The 11,046-nt window shown below is 27.0% G+C and overlaps 1 protein-coding gene across 1 annotated transcript; it reads left to right on the forward strand.

Annotated features, from left to right (window-relative positions):
* Nucleotides 1-4,937: 4,937 nt before the first annotated feature.
* Nucleotides 4,938-10,532, forward strand: LOC135930314 (uncharacterized). The gene is made up of 8 exons (XM_065467096.1): nucleotides 4,938-5,013; nucleotides 5,252-5,354; nucleotides 5,484-5,532; nucleotides 6,538-6,673; nucleotides 7,059-7,170; nucleotides 7,766-8,268; nucleotides 9,919-10,029; nucleotides 10,311-10,532. Exons 1-8 carry the CDS (start codon nucleotides 4,938-4,940, stop codon nucleotides 10,433-10,435), a joined length of 1,215 nt encoding a protein of 404 aa, XP_065323168.1. The 3' UTR covers nucleotides 10,436-10,532.
* Nucleotides 10,533-11,046: the final 514 nt, after the last annotated feature.

The following is an 11,046-nucleotide window of genomic DNA, read 5'->3' on the forward strand; positions in this document are numbered from 1 at the left end:
TGTAATATATAAACTCACATGATACAATAATTAATGTTATTTCGTATCTTTTCGAAACATATTGAAAAACAATTGACAGATATCTTTTACTTTCCCCTTTTCTTTCCCTTTCCACTTTTTTTTCACTATTTCCTTTTTCCCTTTTTCTTTTACTTTCCCTTTTTTTCCATTTCCCTTACCTCACCCTTTCCCTTTAACTTTTACTTTTTATTACCCTTTCCCCTCTTTCCTTTTTAATTTCATTTCCAAATTCCCGTTTCCTTCCTTTTTTTAATTTCTCTCTTTCTTCTTCTTTCCATCTCTTTTTTTTCCTTTTCTTTACATTTACCTTTTTTCTTTTCATTTCCCCTCCTACTTTATTCTTTTTCTTCTCTCACCTTTTATTTTTCTTTTCTTATTTACTTCTCATTTTAATTTTCATTTCTTCTTTCCCTTTTCCTTTCCCCTTTTATTTTACCCTATCTTTCTTTTCTTACCCTTCTTCTTTTCCTCTCTCCCTTTTTTCCCTTTCCCCTTTTCTTTCCCTTTCCACTTTTTTTTCACTATTTCTTTTCCTTTCCTTTTTTCTTTTACTTTCCCTTTTTTCCATTTCCCTTTCCCCTTATCTTTTCCTTTTTATTACCCTTTCCACTCTTTCCTTTTTATTTCATTTCCATATTCGATTTTCCTTCTCTTTTCCTTCCTTTCTCTTTTAATTTCTTTTTCATTATCTTCCCCTTTCTTTCCCTTCTCTTTTTTTTCCCTTTTCTTTACATTTACCTCTTTCCTTTTCATTTACCCTTATACTTTTATCTTTTTCTTTACATATTTCTTTACCTTTTTCTTCTCCCCCCCCCCTTTTATTTTTCTCATTTATTTCCTTCTCATTTCGCATTCTACTTTTCATTTCACCCTTTCCTTCCCTTTTCCTTTCCCATTTTATTTTACCCTACCATTTTTCTTACCCTTTCTTCTCTTCTCTTCTCTTCTCTATGGCTTAGAATTTTGTATCTACTCTTAATTTATATGAAATATTGCTTAGTTTTCATATAGATTTAAAAAAAAATATGTAAAAGATTTTGGCAAAATTGTTTGAAATTTAAAGTGTGAATACTCTATGCATACTGAAATACATTATCGGGGAAATCTGATTTTAAAAAATTAAAAAACATTCTTTACAAATAATTTAAAATTGAGAGGTTTTTTAATCCCTTTAAATTCCATATCACATGCCACATGTTTATCAAGATTTTAAAATTTTTGGGGTAGGAATTTAATAATTACTATAAAATTCGAATTCTTCCACCAGACCAAAGTTTATTAGCAAGCCATATTAATTTATTTCATTTTTTATTATAATATTAAATAACAATAAATGCCACCTTACATATTATATATCATAAAATTATGTTCTTATTAATTTTTTAATATATTTATAATTAAATTCTTTTTATATTTGAAAATTGATTCCTATTATGTCCATTATCTGTAATTTAATTTTACGAAGAAAAAAGATAGAAAAACGTAATATTTAAAAAGAAAAATGATAGAATAATGCAAAGTAAAATATAACTAAATGAAATAAGAGAAATAAAAGAGAAAAGATAGGTATAAAAGATAAAATATAGATAAAAAGGTAAGGTAAATTGTAAATGGTTATATCTATTATTTGGTATGATTAATAATTAATAAATACTTATTTTAGAAATTAAAGTTATTAGTGATTGTAATTAAATTCATTTAATTAGTAATTAATTCCTTTCAAAAAAAAGACATAAAAAAATAAAGTTTAAAAGTGAAATGATAGAAGATAATTAAGGTCAAAAATTTAAAAAAATTAAAAAAAAGAGAAAGAACGTACAGTGTAAAAAAAGGAAAGATAGATGAACGTTTTCAAAAATTTTTTATAAATTAAATAAGATGGATGATATGGTAATTTTTAATTGATATTTATGATAGAGATCTGCAAAGTTAGCGGCGTCGGGCTTTTAAAACTAGGCCCGATGCAGATCACTAATTTATAATGTATTTCTATTAAAAAGAAGAAAGATATAGTAGTAAGATAAAATTATTGATTATGTCTATGAAATTTTCTAATTTATAATCTTCAGGAGCATAAAATCTTTTTGAATAAAATACTGAGTTACTAAAAATCGTCTGAAATTGAGCTAGTTTAACAACACTATTTGATTTTAATCATATTATGGCAATAATTATATTAATTTCGAATTAATGATTGGGAAGGGCGTGTTAAACTTTATTTATTCTTTTACTCAGCCTTTGGTCTGGTCAATATTATATTAATATCTAATAAAAAAAAATTTTTTTTTGTATTTATCGATTGTTAAATTTGCTCTTTATCTCAAATATTAAGAAATAAATAAAATATAAATTATAATTTTTCATATAACACGAGAATTGAAATAAAAATAAAATAATATTCATTATAAAATAAAATATGATGAAAATTTGATAAAAAAAAATTATTATTTTATTAATCCATCAAATTATGACATAAATATATAATTAGATATAGTTACAATAAGTATCCATAAATAATATTAATTAATATTATACAATTCATGTCAAAAAAAAATATAAAATTTGAAAAAATTGAAATAATCTGAAACCATTATTATTATCTCTTTTCTTTTTTTTAGTCCAACCGAACCAGATGATGGTTTAACTGAAGGAAATTAATATTAATCATGTGACCTGTCATTTGAAAAGCTAGTAATAAAAATCGGAGACTTCCGTATATTTTTAAAAATTTATGCCCAGGCCGGGTCTGTCTTAAATTTTTTTCGAAATAAAATATCAGGGCTAGGCAAAATATTTTATTTCTCCATTTTAGTGCGCACAAATTTAGCGTTTTAAACGCTGCTTTGCAGGCACAAATAATGCATTTCAAATGACCTCGTGCAAATTGGTAAAATTACCGTTTGTCGTTAGCAACCATTTTAAAAAAAACGCAAATAGGTTTGCCTTTTCCTTTACTTTTTTTTATTTTTCGCTTTGTAATATTATATAAAATGTACTATAAATAACTTACTTATGTCTTAAAAAGGAATATTTAGAAATTGAAAAAATAAGAAGGCAGACGATAATATAATTTTCAAAGACAAATTCTTCTTTTTTTAGAACTAATTTAAAATTTGAATAAACGGATATTAATAAAAAGGCAACCTCAATTTAAACAAGGGAAGCGTTACGTTTTTTTAATTAAAAAATTAATGCACGTAAACACTCAATTTGTGTGCACTATCATTAAAACAATATTTCACATTCATTCAATTATCATGTTTCCTATTTCCATTTTTAGTAAATTTTTATAGTTTAAAATATTATTCAAATTAATTATTCTACTAATCATTATTTAAATCGATCAAATTATTAAAAGCAACAAAGATATAACTCAATAATCAAAATATAAAGAATACTTTTTAAAAGGGAAAATTATATTTTATATGGGTATCATTTTATCTCTCATTTTCTCTGTCCCAAATTCAGGCAATTAAGTATGTTGCCAGGGAGAGAGCGAAGATTATATAGATATACAGGAGCAAAAGGAAAAATAAGGGAATTACCATCCACCTGTCGAAGAGATAGTGTATAGTGATTTTAAACTCACTTTGAAAAAGTCATTATATATGGATTTCATATTCGTTGAAAAAGTAAAAAGCCGATTAAATATATATTTATTTTTATAAAACCAAAGTCTTAGAAAAATAATTTATATACCCTATCAGGGTCTGGCCGCGCAAACGGTACCTCTGCAGGTCTTTAATAAGAATGATTAAATTTTATTTTTAAAAAAACACAATTTTATGTCTTATAACACCAACTCATATCCCCCAAACCTTTATAACCCTCCTATATCTTTTTAATCTTTTATCCTATTTACTTGTTTAACTTTAAATATTTCATCCTATTAAAAAAAATTTCCTTGAATTGCAGATCTGATATGGGTTATTATCATGGAGCCAAAAGTATTTTATAATCCGCCGTTTATTTTGTGGAAGCTCAGAAATGGGCTCCAATTTTTATATTAGACCCTTTAGTATCGTTAAATCACCTAACTTTGACTATCTCTATTTGTGGCATGTCTAGTCTCAACTTGAAAATTAATCGAATATTTTTAGATAAAAATATGGCTACCCTGTTTTATAGTCGACTAAAGTTAGGTATTTAAACCACTAAGACCCTTAGCCCATCCTCCTTTATGAAATTTAACCCGACAACTTAAAGCTAACCCACAAAAAAAGTTCATTTTATAAAATGTATATCAGGCTCGTAACCAGGAGGAAGCTTCAGTTGAGGGAATACCAAAGAAGGATATTTGGAAATCTAAGTCATGGGAGGGAAATTTTTATTTTTCAGATAGGATAGGAGGGGGGTATATATATTATCGATAATATGTTAATTTTTGAACATGCCATAATTGCGAGGTTTGACATTAACCAGACCTCACTGAACACAAAATATGCAAATGATGTAATTTATTTCTAATTATAATAAAATGACCTCACAGATTTAACAGGGATATTAATTAAATATGATTAAAAAACGGTTAATATATCTTAATATAACCTTACCCATATCCCCCAAACCTTTAATCAATTTTTAAACCTTTTTGTTTTAATTTTAAGTATAGTTCACCTAATTTAAATTCCTTCAAATGAACATTCTTATTTAAGTTATTATCTTCCATTGAACTGAAACCGAACCCTCTGGTTTTCGGAGAGGCTAAACTCTCTGTTAAATCCTTTTAGAGGCGGCTCAAATGGAACGATTTAACATCACTAGACTGACCAGCACTCGTAATATTTTTACGAACTCGGCCTAAATTATTTAATAAATATTTTTAAAACAAAAATATAATATATTTGTAAAATTTTACGTTACCGTGACTCGAAGAATAAAGAAAGACGTTACTCGTTATTTGGGAAAAGTAACGAATGAATTTCCTTTTCCTCAAAAAAGGTAACGACGTTACTTTCACCAACGTCATCATATCACTAGGAAATGCTTTTGGTTTTTTTAAAGAAATATATTTCTGTATCTATTTTAGGCTTTTAATTTTCTACTTTATGATTGGCAAAAAAATTTTTTTCTATTTTATTGGCATAGGAAAATAAATTTTATTACATTTATAAATAAAAAGTCTCGCTAAATAATTTCAGGTATGTATAGAGGCGCACGCAAAAATCATATTTTTCCCTCATGATTTAAATATTTATGTATAATTTTTTTGTTTTATTTTTTACAAAAGAAATGGAAATAGTTTTCAATCGCATTTTCGATTACCTAAACGATTTGAGTCGCCGAATCTATGTTCCTCTGGGAGAAATCATGTTAAACTTTAACCAAAATCAGTAAGTTTTTTTTCTCTTCAAATTATTATTTTATTAAATAGTTAATATGTTTTAAAAATTATCAATTTTCTTGTTAAATAAAAAAAATAATTTTTTTTTTTCGTTTCATTTTATTTTTCCTCCAATAAGCTTTCACGAATTGGCGGAATCGACGCAAATATTCGTTCCCTTCTTAAACGTATATTTTTTAATGTTTTTTCAAAATAAATAAATATCTTTATAAGTGAACACAAATCGAGGCGATGTTTTGCCGTAATTTTTTTATTAAAAAAAAACGTTACGCGTCTCTTGTTTTAAATTGACTTTTTATTAATATACATCTTAAAAATTTTAAATAAGTTTTTTTAAAAAAAGGATTTGTCTTTGAAAATTATATTATCGTCTGCCTTCTTATTTCTTTAAGTTCTAAATATTCCTTTTTAGGTTATAAGTAAGTTATTTATATTACATTTATATATAATATTACAAAGCGAAATAAAAAAAAAGTAAATGAACAAGCAAACCTATTTGCGTTTTTTTAAATGCTCGCTAACGCCATACTGTAATTTAACCAATAAGCACGAAACCATTTGAAATGCCTTATTTGCGCTTGCAACGCAGCATTTGAAATGCTCAATTTGTGCGCACTAATTTCTCGGGTTTTACATTTCTCGGTCCCGATTTGTAGATTTTCCAAAGTTTAAATGTTAATAACTGGGACGCGAGAGGGGTCTTTAACATTTGATTAAGTAATAGCCATTTATACCGTTTCAAAAAAAAACCTGAACTCCAAAGGCTTTTAAAGCGACTCTTAATCGCAAACTCAAAAGGGTTTGGATACTTTTTAAATGCGATTCTATATTTGTATATATTTTTTTTTTTTTAAAAATTAACTTATAAGACGAAGGTTTTTATAATGAAATATTTTGTTAACGAAGGAATACTTTATATTAAATAGAGGTAGGTTCAGCCCTGCCAGCAGGCTGGCCAAAAAATTTTGAACCTGGTCGGGCTTGTAAAAAATTAATTCTTCACGGTGCTCGAGCCCGTCATTGTTCATTTTCTTTCTTTTTTTAAGAACTTGAAAAGGTAGCGATTTACTTATTTTATATATTTTTATTGATCATTAGCATTACTATAATATATTAAATTTTGTGTAAATAAAATTTCTTTTTTAAATAAATAATATTCTGATGAAAAAAAGGATGTCAAAATGGTCTTCAACGATAGGATTAACGCTTCCGTGGTCAAATCTCTCATATCAAAGTCCAAAAAATGTTCGCAAAAGGACCCAACACAATCTTTTAATATCGACAATAACCCTATCATGTCGTTATCGAGTAATTGCCCTACCCTTAATACTTTTCTCGTAGATATTACACAAATTAGGAAGAAAGAATAGAGGAAAAAGAGAGGATATGATATCCTAAATATTTAATATAATTAATCTCTCAACTAGTGTTGTTAAACGGCCCGATTAAGATTTTAGATAAAATGATATCATGTAAGCCCGAAGATTTTGCTGATAGACGGCAAAAAGGTTTAAACCTATGTTTGAAAAATTTCGAGGGCTTATACATAATATTATTTTGGCTAAAATCTTAATCGGGTCGTTTTTAAAAAATCGACCTAAAATTGGGTCATTTAACAACACTACTCTCAACTCAAATACTTTGACTATCAATGTTTCTTAAATATATTTTTTTTTGGATCACTTCTTCCTAGTGGACGACGAAATGAGTTTCAACAATTATAGTTCCTCAACTGGAAGCTACCTAGAAGATCACCCTAAGAAGAATACTCAATTTTCCCCTCCAACAAATCGTAATAATAATAAGTAATACTAGTACGTTATTATTAAATATTTATTTCGTTTCTAAATTCTACAGAAGAGAATATCAAAAGATTGACGAATATTTTTTGTGATTATTAATTTTTATGTTCTTTCAGCATGAGATACAGGAAGCGAAGATTAGCCTCCTATTGTGAATGGGGTCTAAGGAGATTTTTTTTAACTCTTGGGAGTGATAATGGTTTCTGATGGGCCATGCCTATTATTATATTTCATAATTTCTAAGGTTTTTTAAGGGGGTTTATATATAAGTGAATAAATGATGAAGGCTAAATCATTTTAGCTGGGTGGTATTTGGAATACCCCAGTAGGGAGAGATTGAGACGATTGCAGGAATTAAGAAAACGAATATTAAGGGGAAATAATAAATAGATTTGTGAATTGAAATATGAAGAAAGGATTGCAAATAACTTAAAAAGAAATATTTTTATAAGGAAGCTGAATGAACGTACACTAAATCTAGCTTACAAATTGGACATATGCTTATATTTAAAATTATGACTAGTAGTTATATAAATTGGGGATGATATTTGAATCATTTTTACTAACTAGAAATTAAAAAATGTTTTTTTTACCAAAGGCCAAAACTCACATGTGTCAATATTCAGCCTTTAGAATTAACCTTTCACCAACCCAATTACATCCACATGGATTATTGGTATTATTCTCACGAAAATCCATCTTCAAGTAATACAGATTTCGATGCTAACCAAAATCCCAAAACAAAACCAAAACTTAATAATTCTTGCAATAATCCCGAAAGTAATTTCAACAAAAAATTTGAAAGACAATTCGACAAATTAGAAGAACGATTAGACAACGTTATCCACCACAAGACAAATATTCGGAACAAAGACTTGAATAGCAAAATCCCTAAAAATCCAGAAATTATTCACGATAAAGCTTGTCCCGATTCGTTAGAAAATATTATTATGGGGATGATGGAGCGGAAGGAACGTTTACACAAGCGGAGCATTAAAGCTGGTTCCCGCTTTCAGTACATGAGGGTTAATCGGGAATCGACTCCGACATCTAACAACTTGCTAACCTTACGTTGCGGTATCAAAGAAAAGAAACAAACATGTAAATTATTAGCATAATATATTAGCATAATATATTAGCATAATATATTAGCATAATATATTAGCATAATATATTAGCATAATATATTAGCATAATATATTAGCAATCATTTATATTAATCATAAAAATCTAACCCTATTTGTCTCGATCTCTAGTAATAAAATTCATTTATCCAATTAATTGAGCTAGATTTTTAAAAAAATAAATTCTTCAGCCTGTGCCATTTTGATCTCCTCGGCTAATTCAGTGCTATGAGATAAGTAGGAAACTTAACTCGTAAAGTCTAGTTATTTTTCTATTTCCCAAATTCTCAACAATTAGATTTAGTATATTAAATTAACTAAAAAAATTGTTAAATAAACATAATGGGTCATTCCATGACAAATCAACCACGATTCGACCGACCCCCTTCGATTTTTTTTAAAATTTGGCAAGCCAAGAAAGATTAATTTAACTAAATAGCCTAAATTTTAGTCTCCTAACATTTATATTTTCGGAGATATTAGGGTTCAGTGGTAAAAATGACGTATTTTTACCATTATGCGCCTTCATTCAATTATATTTTAAAAACTATATAATTTATAAATAACAAATTTAATATCAAAACAAAGATTATACTTAAAAAAATATTTTTTTAATGCTTTTTCCAATTTCCGGCCATTTTATTTAATATATAAGAACTAAAACATATTTTTTAAAAATATTACGACCTTTATTTTTTTATAAAATATTTTAATAGACATTACTAAATCCTTCCTTTATATTTATGAAAAAAAATTGGCCTGGGACGCTGCCAGCTTTCTCAAAATCGATAAAAATGATGAAAAGTATATAAATATTTTCACGAAAGGGGGTGTCTTTGTATAAAATTGTATATTAATCAGTATTTAATGGTTTTTTTTGAACTGATTTATTGTTATTTTCATTTACAAGATGAATATAAATAATATCAAATAGTTGAAACTAATCATTAAAAACTAATTAATAACATCCCTTTCTTGAAAATATTTCTTCACTGTCTGATTATTTTTATTGGGTTTAAGAATGAAGCTAGCCGTGTTCCAGACCGATTTTTTTTATAAATATAAAGGAAGAGTTTAGTAATGTCTACTAAATCTTTTATAAAAATTGAAGGTCATATTATTTCCAAAAATTGTTTTTAGTTCTTAAATATTAAATAAAATGGGAAAAAATTGAAAAAATCAAAAAAAAATTTTTTATCTTAATCTTTGAACCTAATTTTAATATTAAATTTGTTATTTAGAATTATGTAGTTTTGTAATTGGGTGAAAGAAGATAATGGTAAAAATACCTCATTTTTGGCACTTAACCCGAATATCTCCAAAAATACTAATGTTTTACGAGGCTAAAATTTTAAAAATTGAAGAGGGTCGGCCGAAAATTTCATTTTTTTGTGCTCTCATTTGACCTGTAATGGACCCGACACTTTTTAAAGTACGGACATGTCACCGCGATATTATTATTGGGACACTATATAACGCCGCGAAAAGACACTCTCGTTACTACTGAATGTTTAAGAATTACATATTTATCATGTAAACCTTTTACGAATATGACCTCATAAAGAATATTATTATTGTAAATACAATAATTTACGACTAACTTATATATATATTTATATTTACAAAGTCAAAAATTTGGGCAAGAAAAGCAAGATAAATGAAAACTCTATACTATCCCAAAACAACGTGCAAAGATTAGTAGTTTGCTCCACCAAGAGTTTGACCCATCCTTTGAAAGGTTTTTCTTTATATTATCTTCTTTTATATCAGTAATGAGGGCTTAGGCAATCAAAAACATTTTTTTTTGTCTTGGTTCCTTTTAATTTGGGATTCCAAAGGAAAATTTAATCTTCCTAAGAAAAAGTTCTGGTCCTTTGAAGAAGAGACGTTAAACGTTACCAGAGGGATATTGAAGTTTAATGATTGTCTATAATCAATTGTTTTACATTTATTACGTTGAATTGTTCATATATTCTTTGTCAAAAAGTAACATATTTTTATTACTACTAATATTTAAAGTAATCGTTGACGGGGTTGAATGGAACGGGGTGAAGTTTTTTCAGGTCTCTTCACAGTGGCAAACTCACATCAAGTATTTTCCCCTTTTGCTCTCACCTGCTCAACCTATACCTTCCAACACCTAAGGGAAATTCAAAGAAACCTAATAAATTACCATATTTTTTTTTTTTTATAAAACACCATAAAATGTAAATTTTTAAAAAGCGAAACAAATATTAATAATTTCGAGTCGCAATAATTTGATAATCCCTTTTTCGTCTTTATTTTTTATTTTAAAAATATTTTTTTTTGCATTGTGTCATCAAAACAAGTTCTCAATCAGTATTGTTATTGTCCAATATATTTTTAATCAATTATATATATATATTAAGTATGATTATGACAAGTCATTTATGACATGTATAAATAAAGCTGCTTTTGCCTCTTGGAGAGTGATAATGTAATAAATTACAAAAACAAATTTAGTATCTTAATTCGTTATTGTTTTACAGGAGTAAAAGTTTTCAAATAAATTACCCTTTTCTATATTTATTTTTTTTTCTTCACTTTTTGAGAGAAAATATTTCTAATGCTCACCGTTTCCTGTAATAGTTACAACTTTTTAAACTGTTGGTGGCCATATTTAATTTAAAAGTATTTACGAATGTATATAAATGTTCGGTTTTCCATCCATCGATCAAAAAAAAAAATTGGTATATATAGACTAATCCTTCAACAGGCCTTTGGAGTAATTCAA

This window comes from Gordionus sp. m RMFG-2023, chromosome 5 (assembly GCF_954871325.1).
Source record: "Gordionus sp. m RMFG-2023 chromosome 5, tfGorSpeb1-WG-v2, whole genome shotgun sequence".
NCBI lineage: Eukaryota > Metazoa > Nematomorpha > Gordioida > Chordodea > Parachordodidae > Gordionus > Gordionus sp. m RMFG-2023.